The sequence below is a fragment of the Ahaetulla prasina genome, chromosome 1 (genome assembly GCF_028640845.1).
Source record: "Ahaetulla prasina isolate Xishuangbanna chromosome 1, ASM2864084v1, whole genome shotgun sequence".
Classification (NCBI taxonomy): Eukaryota; Metazoa; Chordata; class Lepidosauria; order Squamata; family Colubridae; genus Ahaetulla; species Ahaetulla prasina.
Genome location: NC_080539.1, coordinates 368,706,547 through 368,724,945, shown reverse-complemented (window position 1 = coordinate 368,724,945; position 18,399 = coordinate 368,706,547). Strand labels below are relative to the sequence as shown.

At 42.8% G+C, this 18,399-nt stretch overlaps 1 protein-coding gene across 2 annotated transcripts; it reads left to right on the top strand.

Moving 5' to 3' along the window:
- Positions 1–5,018: 5,018 nt before the first annotated feature.
- Positions 5,019–18,021, top strand: MADCAM1 (mucosal vascular addressin cell adhesion molecule 1). Of its 2 annotated transcripts, XM_058172892.1 has the most exons (6): positions 5,019–5,157; positions 10,013–10,279; positions 11,033–11,359; positions 12,926–13,195; positions 13,340–13,735; positions 17,219–18,021. In XM_058172892.1, exons 1-6 carry the CDS (start codon positions 5,106–5,108, stop codon positions 17,326–17,328), a joined length of 1,422 nt encoding a protein of 473 aa, XP_058028875.1. In that variant the 5' UTR covers positions 5,019–5,105; the 3' UTR covers positions 17,329–18,021. The 2 variants fall into 2 exon arrangements, with proteins under 2 accessions (XP_058028875.1, XP_058028867.1); XM_058172884.1 differs by having other exon boundaries at positions 12,926–13,735.
- Positions 18,022–18,399: the final 378 nt, after the last annotated feature.

Sequence of the window (18,399 nt, the reverse complement as noted above, 5' to 3'; positions counted from 1 at the left end):
TTAGAGAGCTGTACTGCAGGCTGTTTCTGCTGACTGCCGTCTGCCTGAAATTTGGCAAATCAAATCTCACCAGGCTCAAGGTTGACTCAGTCTTCTATCCTTCCGAAGTGGGTAAAATGAGGACCCAGATTGTTGGGGGCAAGAGGCTGATTCTGTAAACTGCTTAGAGAGAGCTGTAAAGTGTTTTTTTTTTTTTATAAAAGTTTTATTTTTCCATAACAACAACAAAAAAACACATTCTCATCAAACAATTACAATGTGCTGAAGGGGTGTTTACATATCTTCTTGTGCAATACATATCTTATATATCAACTCCTACCCTCAAAACGACGCTACAGAGCACTGCACACCAGAACAACTAGACACAAGGACAGTTTTTTCCCGAAGGCCATCACTCTGCTAAACAAATAATTCCCTCAACACTGTCAGACTATTTACTGAATCTGCACTACTATTAATCTTCTCATAGTTCCCATCATCAATCTCTTTCCACTTATGACTGTATGACTATAACTTGTTGCTGGCAATCCTTATGATTTATATTGATATATTGACCATCAATTGTGTTTTAAATGTTGTACCTTGATGAAGGTATCTTTTCTTTTATGTACACTGAGAGCATATGCACCAAGACAAATTCCTTGTGTGTCCAATCACACTTGGCCAATAAAATTCTATTCTATTCTATTCTATATTGTCTTTTCTAACATATCTTTCCTTCTAACCAATGGTAAAATAAATTCCATATTTCGTTATATTGCTTGTCTTCTTGATCTCTAATTTCAAATGTCAATTTACTCATCTCTGCACATTCCATCATCTTCCTAATTATTTCGTCTTGCAAAGGTAATTTCTCATTTTTCCAGTTTTCAGCAAACACAATCCTGGCTGCTGTAATAATATTCACAATCAAATATTTTACATCTCTAGTATATATCTCAGGAATAATTCCCAACAGAAAGACTTCTGGCTTAAAGTCTATATGTTTTTTAATCATTTTCTCCAACCATGTGTGTATCTTAGTCCAATATCTTTTTGCTTCCAGGGCTGTAAAGTGTTAGGTAGCGATATATAAGTCTTAAGTGCTATTGCTAAAGAAATATAGTAAAGAGAATCCTTATTTGATTATACATACTGTATTGTAACTGCAGCGAGAATTGTATTTGCGCAAAATTGGAAAGCAGAGAAAATCCCTGTAGAGGGAGAAGTAATTAAGAAAATATTGGAATGTGCAGAAATAACATAACATAACATAACATAACATAACATAACATAACATAACATCAGAGTTGGAAGAGACCTTGGAGGCCTTCTAGTCCAACCCCCTGCCCAGGCAGGAAACCCTACACCATCTCAGTCAGATGGTTATCCAACATTTTCTTAAAAATTTCCAGTGTTGGAGCATTCACAACTTCTGCAGGCAAGTCGTTCCACTTATTAATTGTTCTAACTGTCAGGAAATTTCTCCTTAGTTCTAAGCTGCTTCTTTCTTTGATCATTTTCCACCCATTGCTTCTTGTTCTACCCTCAGGTGCTTTGGAGAACAGCCCGACTCCCTCTTCTTTGTGGCAACCCCTCAGATATTGGAACACAGCTATCATGTCTCCCCTAGTCCTTCTTTTTGTTAAACTAGACATATCCAGTTCCTGCAACCGTTCTTCATATGTTTTATCCTCCAGTCCCCTTATCATCTTTGTTGCTCTTCTCTGCACTCTTTCTAGAGTCTCAACATCTTTTTTACATCGTAGCGACCAAAACTGAATGCAATATTCCAAGTGTGGCCTTACCAAGGCATTATAAAGTGGTACTAACACTTCACGTGATCTTGATTCTATCCCTCTGTTTATGCAGCCCAGAACTGTGTTGGCTTTTTTAACAGCTGCTGCACACTGCTGGCTCATATCTAAATGGTTATCCACTAGGACTGAATGTTAATGAGTGTTAATGAATAGATTGAGTGTTAATGAATAGATTAACACTGGTAATTAAAGAAAAGGAAGAATCGGAGTATTTTAAAGAATTGGGGGGGGGGCAATTATAAGAAAGAACTACCAAAATACTTTCAGCATGTCAATTGTCCCACCAGAGGCAAGAATACTCTAGACCACTGCTACACAACACTAAAAGATGCCTATCGGTCTTTACCACGTGCAGCTGTAGGACACTCTGATCATTGCATGATTCACCTTGTACCTGCTTACAGGCAAAGACTTAAAGCCATAAAACCAATAATTAAATCAGTGAAAACCTGGACGGAGGAATCAGAATTAAAGCTACAGGCATGTTTTGACTGCACTGATTGGAATATTTTTAAAGATACCTCTGCAGACCTGGATGAACTCACAGATACTGTAACATCATATGTCAGCTTCTGTGAAGACCTATGTGTACCTACAAGGAACTTGCGAATACACAGTAATAACAAACCTTGGTTTACACCTAAACTTAAGCAGCTACGACATTCCAAAGAGGAAGCCTACAGAAAAGGTGATAAAATGCTGTACAATCAGGCCAGAAATGCACTAACAAGGGAGATAAGAGCAGCAAAAAGCTACTCTGAAAAGCTAAAGAATCAATTTTCAGCAAATGAACCAGCAAACGTGGAAAACTCTTAAAAATATCACCGGCTATGGCAAACCTCCTTCCCAGGCTGAAGGTAATCAACAACTGGCAGATGACCTGAATGAGTTTTACTGCAGGTTTGAAAGGAAACTACAGCCACCTATCTCCACAACCCCCATCTCAGACACAGCAACAACAGCCAAGCCTCCTACAACTGACCCCATTTCATTGGGTTCACAACCCCTAGTGATCACAGAAAAGGAAGTGCAGGACCTATTTCACAGACAAAAGCCAGGAAAAGCTCCAGGCCCAGACAAGATAACTCCTTCTTGCTTAAAAGTCTGTGCTGACCAATTGGCCCCATCTTCACCCATATTTTCAATAAATCACTAGAGATGTGCTATGTTCCTTCTTGCTTCAAACGCCTACCATCATCCCAGTGCCAAGAAGCCCACCATCAAGGAACTGAATGACTACAGACCAGTTGCTCTAACATCTGTAGTCATGAAAACCTTTGAAAGGCTAGTGCTTTCCTACCTGAAAACCATCACGAATCCGCTTTTAGACCCCTTGCAATTTGCATACCGAGCAAATAGATCAACAGATGATGCTGTTAATATGGCTCTGCACTACATCCTACAACATCTTGAGTCTCCAAAGACCTATGCAAGGGTCCTTTTGTAGACTTTAGTTCAGCATTCAATACCATCATTCCAGACATTCTTCTAACTAAGCTAAACCAGCTACAGGTACCGGAACAGACTTGTAAGTGGATCACAAGCTTCCTAACAAACAGGAAGCAGCAGGTGAAGCTAAGCAAGATCACATCAAATACCTGTACAATTAGCACAGGGGCCCCCAAGGCTGTGTGCTCTCCCACTTCTCTTCTCTCTGTATACCAATGACTGCATCTCCAATGATCCATTTGTTAAGCTACTGACGTTCGCAGATGACACAACAGTGATTGGTCTCATTCGAGACAATGACGAATCCGCATATAGGCGAGAGGTCGAACGACTAGCCTTGTGGTGCAACCAAAACAATCTGGAACTGAACACACTCAAAACCGTAGAAATGGTGGTAGATTTTAGGAAAACCCTTCCATACTTCCACCTCTCACAATACTTGACAACACAGTATCAACAGTAGAAACCTTCAAATTTCTGGGTTCTATCATATCGCAAGATCTCAAATGGACAGCTAACATCAAAACATCATTAAAAAGGACAACAAAGAATGTTCTTTCTGCGCCAACTCAGTAAGCTCAAACTGCCCAAGGAGCTGCTGATCCAGTTCTACAGAGGAATTATTGAGTCTGTCATTTGCACCTCTATAACTGTCTGGTTCGGTTCTGCAACCCAACAAGAAAACACAGACTTCAGAGGATAATTAGAACTGCAGAAAAATAATTGCTACCAACTTGCCTTCCATTGAGGACCTGTATACTGCACGAATCAGGCCGTCAAAATATTTGCAGATCCCTCGCATCCTGGACATAAACTGTTTCAACTCCTACCCTCAAAACGACGCTATAGAGCACTGCACACCAGAACAACTAGACACAAGAACAGTTTTTTCCCGAAGGCCATCACTGCTAAACAAATAATTCCCTCAACACTGTCAGACTATTTACTGAATCTGCACTACTATTAATCGTTTCATAGTTCCCATCACCAATCTCTTTCCACTTATGACTGTATGACTATAACTTGTTGCTGGCAATCCTTATGATTTATATTGATATATTGATCATCAATTGTGTTGTAAATGTTGTACCTTGATGAACGTATCTTTTCTTTTATGTACACTGAGAGCATATGCACCAAGACAAATTCCTTGTGTGTCCAATCACACTTGGCCAATAAAATTCTATTCTATTCTATATCAATGGTTAAAGAAGAGAACGATATAAAAATTTAGATAATTGATGGATTAATATAAACATAAGAAATTTGGGAAGAATGATGCATCAATCTAAATGAAAATATAAAGGTATGATAGAAACATAATATGAAAATGATGGAGGGGGGAGCAGAAGACACAAACTATGCAATCAGATGAAACACTGAATAATTAAGGATGTAGTGTTTGTTTGTATGCTTGTTTGTTTAAAAAAAAAGAAAAAACTTTTATAAAAAAAAAGAGAGCACTATGAAGTGGTATATAAGACTAAGTGCTATTGCTATTGCTATTTGGAGGTCTAGCACAAAGTCATTAGAATTGACTTTTGGGGGCCTGGAAGAGGCTTAACTTTAACACACACCCTTCAGTTTGAAAATGAAACAAAACACCTAAGAAAATACTACTGTGTTGTTTAAGTTTTATTATAAGGGAGGAGACTAGGCGAAGAGAAGGAAATTGCTTCCCATAAGGTCAGGGTGGGCAGTGACATCCCTTTTAGATTTAAGCCTCCTTGGTGTGAGAGTTTTGGAACAGATGAAGAATTAGCAGCACAGCTGGAAGGAAGGAAGGAAGGAAGAAAGAAAGAATTAACTCAGAGCAGAATTGACTCCTGTGTATAGAAATATCCAGGAGTCAAAGAAATGGCCATGATTTCTTTCGCATTCCTGCTCAGTTTGGTCTGCTACGGCTGCAGTAAGTCAGATTTTGTGTGTGTGTGTGTGGTGTGTGTGTGTGTGTGTGTGTGTGTGTGTGTGTGTTTATAGCCATATATAATGTTTGTAAATCTCTTCCAAAAATTCAATTCATAAACGCATCCATGCATAAGTGCCTATATAACTAATCTGAACTTATAGTTATGGGGAGCTGCGGGGACGAGATTCAAAAAACAGAAAAGTTGTTGTTGTTTTTAAATTGGCCAAGTGTGATTGGACACACAAGGAATTTGTCTTGGTGCATATGCTCTCTGTGTACATAAAAGAAAAGATATATTCATCAAGAATCATAAGGTACAACACTTAATGATAGTCATAGGGTAAAAATAAGCAATCAGGAAACAATATCAATATAAATCATAAGGATACAAGCAACAAAGTTAGAGTCATACAGTCATAAGTGGAAGGAGATGGGTGATTGGAACGATGAGAAGATTAATAGTAGTGCAGATTTAGTAAATAGTTTGACAGTGTTGAGGGATTTATTTGTTTAGCAGAGTGATGGCGTTGGGGAAGAATCTGTTCTTGTGTCTAGTTGTTCTGGTGTGCAGTGCTCTATAGCGTCGTTTTGAAGGTAGGAGTTGAAACAGTTTATGTCCAGGATGCGAGGGGTCTGTAAATATTTTCACATCCCTCTTTTTGAATCATTAGGTATACAGGTCCTCAATGGAAGGCAGGTTGGTAGCCATTGTTTTTTCTGCAGTTCTAATGATCCTCTGAAGTCTGTGTCTGTCTTGTTGGGTTGCAAAACCAAACCATTGCACGGATAGTGAACTTGGGGGATCGATTGGCATCGGAAATGCAAGCCATTTGATCCTAGATAACATTTTGAAAAACTGGACCGAAAAAGTGATATAAGGGGTGGGTGGTGTTTGCTGCATTGATTGAGTTGCCGTTTTATTTTGTCCAGACCTTTCTTGCTTCAAGTTCAGGAACAGAATCAGAAAGTTTTAGATTGGCTTTGCTTGCACAATATGCTTAACTCAATTTTTGTCTATGCAGATTCTTAGTCATCCAGATCATGGTTGTCCCAAAGGTGCTTCTTCAAGAGGCAACTGGATTTTCAGTTTGGTTTTTTTTCTTTGATGCGAAACAATTAATAAGTGGAACGACTTGCCTGCAGAAGTTGTAAATGCCCCAACACTGGAAATTTTTAAGACGATGTTGGATAACCATCTGTCTGAGATGGTGTAGCATGTCCTGCCTGGGCAGAGGGTTGGACTAGAAGGCCTCCAAGATCCCTTCCAACTCTGTTGTTATTATTATTATCTTCAAAGAAATACCAGAAAGTCCAGTTGCCTCTTGAAAAAGCCCCTTTGGGTTAACTGGTTACGCCAATTGCCTGCTCTTCGGACCTTTCGCCGTGAGCTGAAAACGCATTTATTTATTCAAGCGGGACTGGCTTAAAAGTTTTGTTAAATTTTAATTGGGGTTATTTATAAATTTTAGGGTTTTAAATTGTTTTAAATTTCGGCCATTTATGTAATATGCTTGGTTTTAAGTTTTTGTTTTAATGTGTATATTGTGGGGTTTTTATTATTTGGCTGTACACCGCCTTGAGTCCTTCGGGAGAAGGGCGGTATAAAAAATCTAATAAAATAAAATAATAAATAAATAAAATAACTTGATTATAAAATAAATCCATCTGCTGTGTCTGCATAGTTCATTAAAGCATCAATTAATTCTTCCGAGGACCAATTTCGCTGTGATTTCATCCCCAGGTCTGTCCTTCGGAACAATGGAGAATCAGTCTTTACCTTTGGCATAGCAGATAACAGAGTTGGAAGGAGACCCTTGGAGGTCTTCTAGTCCAACCCCCTGCTCCAGCAGGAGACTGTATGCCATTTTAGACAAACGGCTGTTCAATCTCTTCTTGAAAACCCTCCACTGTTCGAGCACCCACAATACCTGGTGGCAAGCTGTTCCACTGGCTAATTGTCCTCACTGTTAGGAAAAATTCTCCCTGGTTTTGGGTTGGATCTTTCTTTGATAAGATTCCATCCGTTATTTCTTGTCCTGCCCTCAGGTGCTTTGGAGAATACTTTTTTTTTTTTTGCATTTATATCCTGCCCTTCTCCGAAGACTCAGGGCGGCTTACACTATGTCAAACATTGACACGCCCCCCCTTCTTTGTGGCCGCCCTTCAAATATTGGAAGACTGCTATTTTGTCATCCCTAATCCTTGTTTTGATTAGACTAAACTGTCCCAATCATTGCAACAGTTCTTCTAAGGAGAGAAGCAACTTAGAACTAAAGAGAAATTTCCTGACAGTGAGAACAATTAACCAGCGGAACAACTTGCCTCTAGAAGTTGTGAATGCTCCAACACTGGAGGTTTTTAAGAAGAGGTTGGATAACCATTTGTCTGAAGTGGTGCAGGGTTTCCTGCCTAAGCAGGGGGTTGGACTAGAAGACCTCTGAGGTCCCTTTAAACTCTGTTATTCTGTTCTGTTCTGTTCTGTCCTATATTTTTTTTATTATTTGCATTTATACCCCGCCCTTCTCCGAAGAATCAGGATGGCTTACACTATGTCAAGCAATAGTCTTCATCCATTTGTATATTATATACAAAGTCAACTTTTATTGCCCCCAACAATCTGGGTTCTCATTTTACCTAACTTATAAAGGATGGAAGGCTGAGTCAACCTTGGGCCTGGTGGGACTTGAACCTGCAGTAATTGCAAGCAGCTGCTGTTAATAACAGACTGCGTTAGCCTGTTGAGCCACCAGAGGCCCTATTCATATATCTTCATGGAACGCCTTGACTCCAGAAGCCATGAATGCTCCAACACTGGAACTTTTTAAGAAGAGATTTGACACCTATTTGTCTGAAGTGGTGTAGGGTTTCCTGCCTAAGCAGGGGGTTGGATTAGAAGACCTCCAAGGTCCCTTCCAACTCTGTTATTCTATTCTATTCTATTCTATTCTATTCTATTCTATTCTATTCTATTCTATTCTATTCCATTCCATTCCATTCCATTCCATTCCAATCTATTCTATTCTATTCTATTCCATTCCATTCCATTCCATTCCATTCCATTCCATTCCATTCCATTCCATTCCATTCTATTCTATTCTATTCTATTCTATTCTATTCCATTCCATTCCATTCCATTCCAATCCATTCTATTCTATTCTATTCTATTCCATTCCATTCCATTCCATTCCATTCCATTCTATTCTATTCCGTTCCGTTCCATTCCATTCCAATCCATTCTATTCTATTCTATTCTATTCTATTCTATTCTATTCCATTCCATTCCATTCCATTCTACTCTATTCCATTCCATTCCATTCCATTCCATTCCATTCCATTCCAATCCATTCCATTCCATTCCATTCTATTCTATTCTATTCCAATCCATTCTATTCTATTCTATTCTATTCTATTCCAATCCATTCTATTCTATTCTAAGAGACTCAAAATTCCGAGCAGGTAGAGGAAGATGGGGCTCACATCTTTCACAATGAACTAGACCAGGGGTCAGCAACCAAATGTGGCTCTTCCACCCCTCTGCTGCGGCTCCGTCGCTCAAAATATGCGTCACAGCTGCCAATGTGCGACACCCACCGATGCGCAATTTATTAAACTTTTTGACCCCCGGTAGGCCGAGTGTGGATAAATCCAAGAAAAGAAACGTTTCAGAAGAAAACAGAATCTTTAATCTGACTATATATGCTCGTTTTGTGGTTGCTCAGGAAACAGTCAGGCACGGGAAGGGTTTTGTGGCTCCCGGTGTTTTCTTTTCTGTGGGAAACGGGTCCAAATGGCTCTCTGAGTGTTTAAGGTTGCTGACCCCTGAACTAGACGGAAGATGATGGTAGCTGCAGTCCAGCATAGCCAGGAAAGACATCTTGGTGCCTAGAGCTGAGAAATCCTGGGTTTAGAAAATTTAGAATATAATAGAATAGAATTTTTATTGGCCAAGTGTGATTGGACACACAAGGAATTTGTCTTGGTGCATATGCTCTCAGTGTACAATAGACAAGATACCTTCATCAAGGTACAACATTTACAACACAATTGATGGTCAATATATCAATATAAATCATAAGGATTGCCAGCAACAAGTTACAGTCATACAGTCATAAGTGGAAAGAGATTGGTGATGGGAACGATGAGACGATTAATAGTAGTGCAGACTTAGTGAATAGTTTGACAGTGTTGAGGGAATTATTTGTTTAGCAGAGTGATGGCCTTCGGGAAAAAACTGTTCTTGTGTCTAGTTGTTCTGGTGTGCAGTGCTCTATAGCATCGTTTTGAGGGTAGGAGTTGAAACAGTTTATGTCCAGGATGCGAGGGGTCTGTAAATATTTTCACGGCCCTCTTCTTGATGCCGCCTTCGATATGACCTGAGTTTAACTCATAGAATCATCTATTACAAAGTCCTTCCCATCGAAGACTACTTCAGCTTCAATCGCAACAATACACGAGCACACAATAGATTTAAGCTTAATGTGAACCGCTCCAATCTTGATTGCAGAAAATATGACTTCAGTAACAGAGTTGTTAATGCTTGGAATACACTACCTGACTCAGTGGTTTCTTCCCAAAATCCCCAAAGCTTCAACCAAAAACTGTCTACTATTGACCTCACCCCATTCCTAAGAGGTCTGTAAGGGGCGTGCATAAGAGCACAAGCGTGCCTACCGTTCCTGTCCTATTGTTTCCTTTCGTTATATCCAATTAATATAGTTATTACACGCTCATACTCATATATTTGCTCATATATTGTATAGTTACTTTCATGCTTATGCTTATATATACTGTGTGACAAAATAAATAAATAAAATAAAATACCTAAAAAAAAAAATTGTCCGTTTGTCCCAAACAGGTCTTCCAACTTCCAAGCCCGCCATCCGGCCTCTGAAGCCTCTGGTGGAACGCGGAGGCACGATTCAACTCATCTGTTCCATGGATTGTCCTGGTGCTGAAGTGCAATGGGAAGGCCTGGACATCGACTTGGGGGACATCATTTCAAACCACACGCAGAGTGTCCTAACACTGAGCAATGCGACCATTAGCACGGAGGGGACGAAGATGTGCTCAGGGCAGTGCCAAGGGAGGCCCTCTCAGGCCAAGGTGGAGCTGAAGGTCTATTGTAAGTTCAAAAGGCATCTGCTGCTTGAATCGACTTCCGGGAGAGGAAGGGAGAGGGCGGAAGAGAAAGGAGTAATTTAAGACAGAAAACAGAAGGAGGAGAGGAGAGGAGAGGAGAGGAGAGGAAAGGAAAGGAAAGGAAAGGAAAGGAAAGGAAAGGAAAGGAAAGGAAAGGAAAGGAAAGGAAAGGAAAGGAAAGGAAAGGAAAGGAAAGGAAAGGAAAGGAAAGACAAGGGAGGGAGGAGAAAGAGAAAGAGGATAGGAAGGGGGAGCGGGAGCGGGAGGGGGAGAGAAAAGAAGGAGGGAGGGAAAGAAGATAGAAAGGTGGAAGGGAAAGAGAAAGAATGAACAAAGGAAGGAAATAACTTTTGCATACTTGTGTCTGTAATCACGAAAACTCAACCTTGTCTGAAGGGCATCTCTCACATTTTGGGGATAGACAATGATTGAGTGAATCATCGAGTGAGGTTGTTGCTATTGTTCTTCATAATGGGAGCTATAATTATATTTCTAACCCAATAATGCCAGTCCTCTGGGTAGATTCCAATATTTCCTGAAACAGTAAGAAGAACAAATGTCCTGAGAGCATCATTACGGTTAACACAACGCAGTGCAATTAATCCATGGCCCAGAAAAGGAACGCCACCACACACAAACACACACACACACTCCAGGGTGAAGCTGGCACTTAACCACCGAAAGCAAAGCTACAAAAATACACAGCAGGTCTCTTCACCTGCCTCCTCTTTCTCAGCTTTTCCAGATACTCTGCAGTTGGACTTCCAGCCCAAGTTGCTGCACGTTGGGCAGCCGGCTCGCTTGCTTTGTTCCATGAGTCACGTCTACCCTCACGGTGCCCTTACGTTGACGTGGTTTCAGGGAGATGAACAACTGGAGGCTTCCAAAGAGACGGAAGAAGAAGAAATGGGAGACTCGGAAGACCAGCTGTTCGTCTACCACTCTGAACTGGAGCTCCCGAGGGTGGCAGAAGATGTAACTTACAAATGCAAAGCAACTTTGGAGGTCGAAGAAGAGGTCTTTGTCCACGAGAGGGTCGCTATCACCATCACTGGCCCCAAATGTAAGTGTTCTGTCTCCTTCCCCACTTCAGATCCACGAGCTGGCCTTCAGCCAGTGGATTCACGGCACTTATCAGTCCTGGCAGAGAAATCGCAGCTGCCTCCCAAAGTTCAAACAAATGACTCATGTAGCAAGACTTTCAGCTCTTTTTGAAATGGATCAGCTAAACTTTGCTTCCCGTGGAGTGAGAGCAGTCCCCAAAGCTCCTTATCTATCCTGTGGGGTGGGGCTCCTGCCCCACCCTTCCTTTTGATGACGCCGCCTCTCTAATCTTCTGAAGCTTGATTATTATTATCAGCTGTGTCTGAAGGCGTAGCCTGGGGAAGGGAGGAATCAGGGGATGACAGCCTCATTACGTCCTCCAACTGGTCTGGTTCTGGCTCCTGGAGCCGAGCCAAAGGAATCGGTGCTCCCGAGGTAAGCCTTACTGGCCCTTCCCCCTCACTCTCGGAGTCACTTTCAGGCATGAGGCCAGGTTCGGGGGCTGGAGTCACAACAGGGGGTGTGCATGCACACGTGTGCTTTCGGCACCTGAGGAAAAAAAATTTAAATTTAAAATAAAAATAATTAAAATCGTTTAGCGATCGCCATAATTACAGGCAAATCTTTTTATTTGGAGAACGTTATTTTAAATACCGTATTTTCGTTTGCATCCCCAATTTCATTAGTCAGTAACTTTGAAAGTAAAATATGATTCATATATAATTTTGGGTTTTTTTTCTTTAAAAAAAAAAAAGACAGCCAAAAATGAACTATATAAATCTAGTTCATTTCTAGTTTTGAAGAGCTGGCAATTTCTTCAGCCTTCAGCTCCATTTTTTTGGGGGGGGCGGAGTGGGGGGGCTGGCTTGGTGGCGGGGAGTGAAACAGGACCAGAGATATTTTAACTTTGTTGTAAGGGGTGAGGCCAATTTTTTTTGGGCCGAGGTGTCCGAACGCCAAATTTAAGTTTTGTGGACTTCGACGCCCAGAAATCCTCACATAGCTGGTTGGAGAGTTTTGGGAGTTGAAGTCCGTAAGTCTTAAAGCTGCCAAGTTTGGAGAGCCCTGTGCTAGGAAATAAGCTGGATTTACCCAGGCGGGGAAAAACAAAACAGTCTCAGGTTTTTGCTGGTTTGTGGATGCCTTACATAACATAACATAATAACAGAGTTGGAAGGGACCTTGGAGGCCTTCTAGTCCAACCCCCTGCCCAGGCAGGAAACCCTACACCATTTCAGACAAATGGTTATCCAACATTTTCTTAAAAAATTCCAGTCTTGGAGTATCCACAACTTCTGCAGGCAAGTCGTTCCATTTATTGATTGTTCTGACTGTCAGGAAATTTCTCGTTAGTTCTAAGTTGCTTCTCTCCTTGATTAGTTTCCACCCATTGCTTCTTGTTCTACCCTCAGATGCTTTGTTTTACCCTTCATTTTAGGGAGGTCATTTTGCCCATAAAAATTCCCTTTCCTACATTCTGGAGATTTTTGGGAGGTTGCCAATTGACCCCCGCCCCTCATCTAACAAAGAAGACCTAAAGTCTTGAAACGATTTCTCTTAACGATGCTAAATATTTGGTTTGCAGCTACGCAGGAGCTTCTCAGTGTCACTAAGAGCATCGCCCTTACTCCTACATCTGGAAGGATAAGTCAAACATCTGCTCCGGAGCTACTCACCACAGCTAATTGGAAATCCTCAGCTGGGATAACCACCAGTCTCCTCGGTCTTGTTTCCAGCAAGCATAACAGCTCTGGGACATCTGTAGTTACACCAACAGCCGCCTCCACGCTGAAATCCCTAACGGAAGGTCCCAACTCCATCACAGTGGGCAACAACTCCACTTCTTACCCGATAGGTAACCCTCTGGCAGAACTAGGGACCACCTCTCCAAAATTTGAGACGTGGTCCCGTCACCATGCACGGTTCCATCTTCAGATGTCACTAGGTTTAGGTCTTTCAGCCAAATTCAGGTTTGTTTTGCTTGTCCCTTTCTTAACAGACCGAGAATTAAGTGCAAAGCCTCTTTCCACGACAGAAGGGGCCACGGAAAGACCAACTACGACCAAGCCGGTTTCCACAGCCAACGGTTTCTTGACAGAAGGAGCCACAGAAAAAACAAAGGACCCCTGCCGACCCACGATCGTGCCTGTGCCTGCCCAAGGGACATTGGGAGGCGCCCTTCGCATCACCTGCCAAACCGCCAAGTGCAGCAGAGACGTCCAAATCCAGTGGGTGGAAACCCCACTGGCCCAATCGCAGTACCGTCTGGAGGAAGCCGAGGGGCGGTCGACCCTGATGGTTGAGCGTGTCAGCTTGGAGCACCAGGGGGTCTATCGATGCATCGCGATTGCCAGTCCACCCCGAATAGCTACCGTGCGCATCGTGGTGTCCGCTGGTGAGTGAGAAAAAGTTGCGCGGGCAAAATAGTCTTCAACTTACAACAGTTTGTTTAGTGGCTGTTTGTTGTGAGCCAGGCCCAAGTAGGTAGTAGGAAACTCAGTCCGTGAAAAAACAAACTTTATTCGAACAGCTGAGAATTACTTCATTCCCAGCGTAGTTCAACTAAATTAAAGCAAATTCCTCCCAACACAAATTCCTCAGTCCTATCACCAACCTTGGTCCAATTAGGCAAACTGCCAAAGGCCTTTCTTGGCAAAAGTTCAGAAGACATCGATACAAAATAAATGCAACAAGACGAAGCTATCAGCATTGTTTTCCGGCAAAGAGCCCAAACACCGTTGCTGGTCTTTTAAGCCTTATGGGAGGGGCCAATCATCTCTTGGCCCTACTCCCAAGTCGTCCTCTCTGCTTGAGCTGCTCTTGCCTTCTGGCAGCTCTTCTCATGAGTGCATTAGGAACAGGCTCCTCCTGTTCCTCTGCCTCACTACTGTCAGTCTCTGGAGGCTCTGGAGCCCGCACCTCACTTCCCGATGGCCCTGGTCTCACCTCAGCCTCATCACTGTCCGACTCTGTTGCCAGCTCCGCAGGCTGCTGACGGACCACAACACTGTTCAAAGTTACGACGGCACTGGAAAAAAAGTGACTTATGACCGTTTTTCAAACTTGTGGCCACTGCAGTATCCCCATGGTCACGTGATCAAAATTTGGACGCTTGGCAACTGACTTGTATCAATGACAGTTGCAATGTCCTAAGATCCCCTTTTGCGACCTTCTGACAAGCAAAGTTAATGGGGAAACCAGATCGACTTAACAACCGTGTTGCTTACTTAACAACTGCAGTGATTCACTTAACGGCAGTGGCAAGAAAGGTCCTAAAATAGGACAAAACTCACTTAATAACTTAGCAGCAGAAATTTTGGGCTCAATTGTGGTCATAAATTGAGGATTACCTGTATTGGGTTTGGGGGTCACACTTGAGTGCACCAGGGTAAAATCTGGTTGGGTGACTTTGGGCTAATCCCCAGGAGACTGTGAGTTCTAGTCCTGCCTTAGGCATGAAAGCCAGCTGGGTGACTTTCAGCCAATCACCAGGAGACTGTGAGTTTTAGTCCCGCCTTAGGCATGAAAGCCAGCTGAGTGACTTTGGACCAATCAACCAGGAGACTGTGAGTTCTAGTCCCGCCTTAGGCATGAAAGCCAGCTGAGTGACTTTGGACCAATCACCAGGAGACTGTGAGTTTTAGTCCCGCCTTAGGCATGAAAGCCAGCTGAGTGACTTTGGACCAATCAACCAGGAGACTGTGAGTTCTAGTCCCGCCTTAGGCATGAAAGCCAGCTGAGTGACTTTGGACCAATCACCAGGAGACTGTGAGTTTTAGTCCCGCCTTAGGCATGAAAGCCAGCTGAGTGACTTTGGACCAATCACCAGGAGACTGTGAGTTTTAGTCCCGCCTTAGGCATGAAAGCCAGCTGAGTGACTTTGGACCAATCACCAGGAGACTGTGAGTTTTAGTCCCGCCTTAGGCATGAAAGCCAGCTGAGTGACTTTGGACCAATCAACCAGGAGACTGTGAGTTCTAGTCCCGCCTTAGGCATGAAAGCCAGCTGGGTGACTTTGGACCAATCAACCAGGAGACTGTGAGTTCTAGTCCCGCCTTAGGCATGAAAGCCAGCTGAGTGACTTTATTTATTTTATTTATTTATTTATTTTGTCACAACATCATACAAAAAGATTATATAGTATATACACATATAAACATATATAGGAAGAAGAAAAGAAAAACAATAGGACAGGAACGGTAGGCACGTTTGTGCGCTTATGCACGCCCCTTATGGTCCTCTTAGGAATGGGGTGAGGTCAATAGTAGAAAGTTTTTGGTTAAAGCTGTTAGGATTATGGGAAGAGACCACAGAGTCAGGTAAAGTATTCCAAGCACTGATGATTCTGTTGCAGAAGTCGTATTTTCTGCAATCTAGATTAAAGCGGTTTACATTAAGTTTAAATCTATTGGTTGCCCTTGTATTATTGCAATTAAAGCTGAAGTAGTCTTTGACAGGAAGGACATTACAATAGATGATTCTGTGAGCTAAACTTAGGTCTTGTCGAAGGCGACGGAGTTCCAAGTTTTCTAAGCCTAGGATTTCAAGTCTGGTGGGATAAGGTATTTTGTTGTTTGGCTTTGGACCAATCACCAGGAGACTGTGAGTTTTAGTCCCGCCTTAGGCATGAAAGCCAGCTGAGTGACTTTGGACCAATCACCAGGAGACTGTGAGTTCTAGTCCTGCCTTAGGCATGAAAGCCAGCTGGGTGACTTTGGACCAATCAACCAGGAGACTGTGAGTTCTAGTCCTGCCTTAGGCATGAAAGCCAGCTGGGTGACTTTGGACCAATCACCAGGAGACTGTGAGTTCTAGTCCCGCCTTAGGCATGAAAGCCAGCTGAGTGACTTTGGACCAATCACCAGGAGACTGTGAGTTTTAGTCCCGCCTTAGGCATGAAAGCCAGCTGAGTGACTTTGGACCAATCACCAGGAGACTGTGAGTTCTAGTCCTGCCTTAGGCATGAAAGCCAGCTGGGTGACTTTGGACCAATCAACCAGGAGACTGTGAGTTCTAGTCCTGCCTTAGGCATGAAAGCCAGCTGGGTGACACTCTCTCAGCCCAATCCACCTCACAGGTTTTCCGTTGTAGGGAAAATAGGAGGAGGAAGAAGTATTAAATATGTTTGCTGCCTTAGGTTAGTTATAAAACTAATAAAGGTGAGATTTTTTTTTAAAAAAAACTAAAATAAATATTGTATTTTTAAAAACATTTTTTGAAAATGCGTTAAAATGGTTAATCGTAAAGTTTTAATGTTAAAAAAAAACTTTACTAGCAATACTATTTACATTAAAAAAAGAATGAATTTATATGAATAAAGAAGAGATCAAATTACCATAAATTGTGGAGAAATGTAATATAGAGGCAGAGGTCTGTAATATTTGTAACCCTGATATTTTTACACCTGCGAAGTGCCTCATCTTAGTCTCTTGCTCACCTAGAGACAGAGAAAGGAAGGATACAATATACTAGTGATAATTGTACTAATTGTTTTTAATTTGGCTGTAAACCGCCCTTTGGGAGAAGGGCGGTATAGAAATTGAAACAATAAATAAATAAATAAATAAATAAATAACAATAACAATAGCACTTGGATTTATATATATCGCTTCATAGTGCTTTCCAGCCCTCTCTAAGCGGTTTACGGAGTCAGCCTATCGCCCCCAACAATCTGGGTCCTCATTTGACTCACTTCGGAAGGATGGAAGGTTGAGTCAACCTCGAGCTGGTCAGGATCGAACTCCAGACTGTGGGCAGAGTTTGCCTGCAATACTGCACCTGCGCCACCAGGGCTCTGTGAGTTGGGTTAATAGAAGACGGATGGACCTGTCTGCATACGGCACTAAATACATGGTTTGCGCACCCTTTCCTTTTGCAGATGTTGTCAACACCGATGCCCTCTTCACCATCGGAGCCACTGGATCCCTCTTCGGATTGATCATCACAGGCTACATTGCCCATCGATGGCGGCAACGGCACAGATGGTGAACAAGCGAAAGATTTCTGTCCATCTCCTTCTGGACTTCTGGCCAGACCATGAAAACTATTCTCTGGTCTTTAAGGGCTATCAGGCAACCAAGAGGGACTCCCCTCGGACACATATGGCCAAGATTTTCTGCACTGGTCAAGATCATAGAGGTGGGAATGAAGAGCCCATTTCCAGGGTCGTTCGCCCCATCGACAGGGCAGTGGGCATTCGCTGCAGAGCTGGTGGCCGGATCCTTCTTCACGTTTTTGACGTGAACTCGGTGGAACTGTAGGTTTGAGTGCAACTGTTTATATCAGGTGCGGACAACCAGAGCCACTTGTGAAAAGTCTGAGCCAGCAACTCTATTGACTTCTACCTATACTACAAGAATCTCCCAGATAAGGTTCCATGGGACTAAAGGGGAATCAAGCTTATGCATCTTGTGACTGCAAGGACTCGAGGCTGGGTCCCTGCTTGATCCCTCCTCCCTGCCCAGCTGGGAGTTTCCCAACATTTTAGGATGGACCTATAAGGATGCCAGCTAAGATCGGCTGCTATGGTTTTGAACATTGAAGGGAGAGTAACTCAAGCGAGGTTTTCTTTCTCTCTCTCTCTCTCTCTCTCTCTCTCTCCCTCTCTCTCTCTCTCTCTCTCTTTTCTGCATATCCTGAACTTACAAGCTGTCATGTCCCACTCCTCCGCTGACGGCCGGGTCAGGGAAATCCGAATCAGGCGTGCCTCTGCAGCTCTGCCAAAGTCCTAGCAAAGTTCTCAAGGCAGGCAGGAGACCAGAAAGTGAGTTCAGCAAGATATGTTAGACTTTGCCTGAGTCAGAGAATGCCAGAAAGCAGATCCTTTATATAGGCCATGGGGTGTGGCTCCATGACTCAGCACTTATCCAGGCCTGCATCTCCCTTCCTTCTGTCACCGCCGCCTATCAATTCTTCTGAAGCGAGGGTCACTCCAGTCTGCAGCTGTTGGTAATTGACCTTCCTCAGGCTCACATGCTGTGGGGGAGGGGGAGGGGTCTAGTTGCTCCGTTTGCCTGGGCATGGAGCCAGAGCTGGGGGCTGGAGGTACTTCTTCCTCCT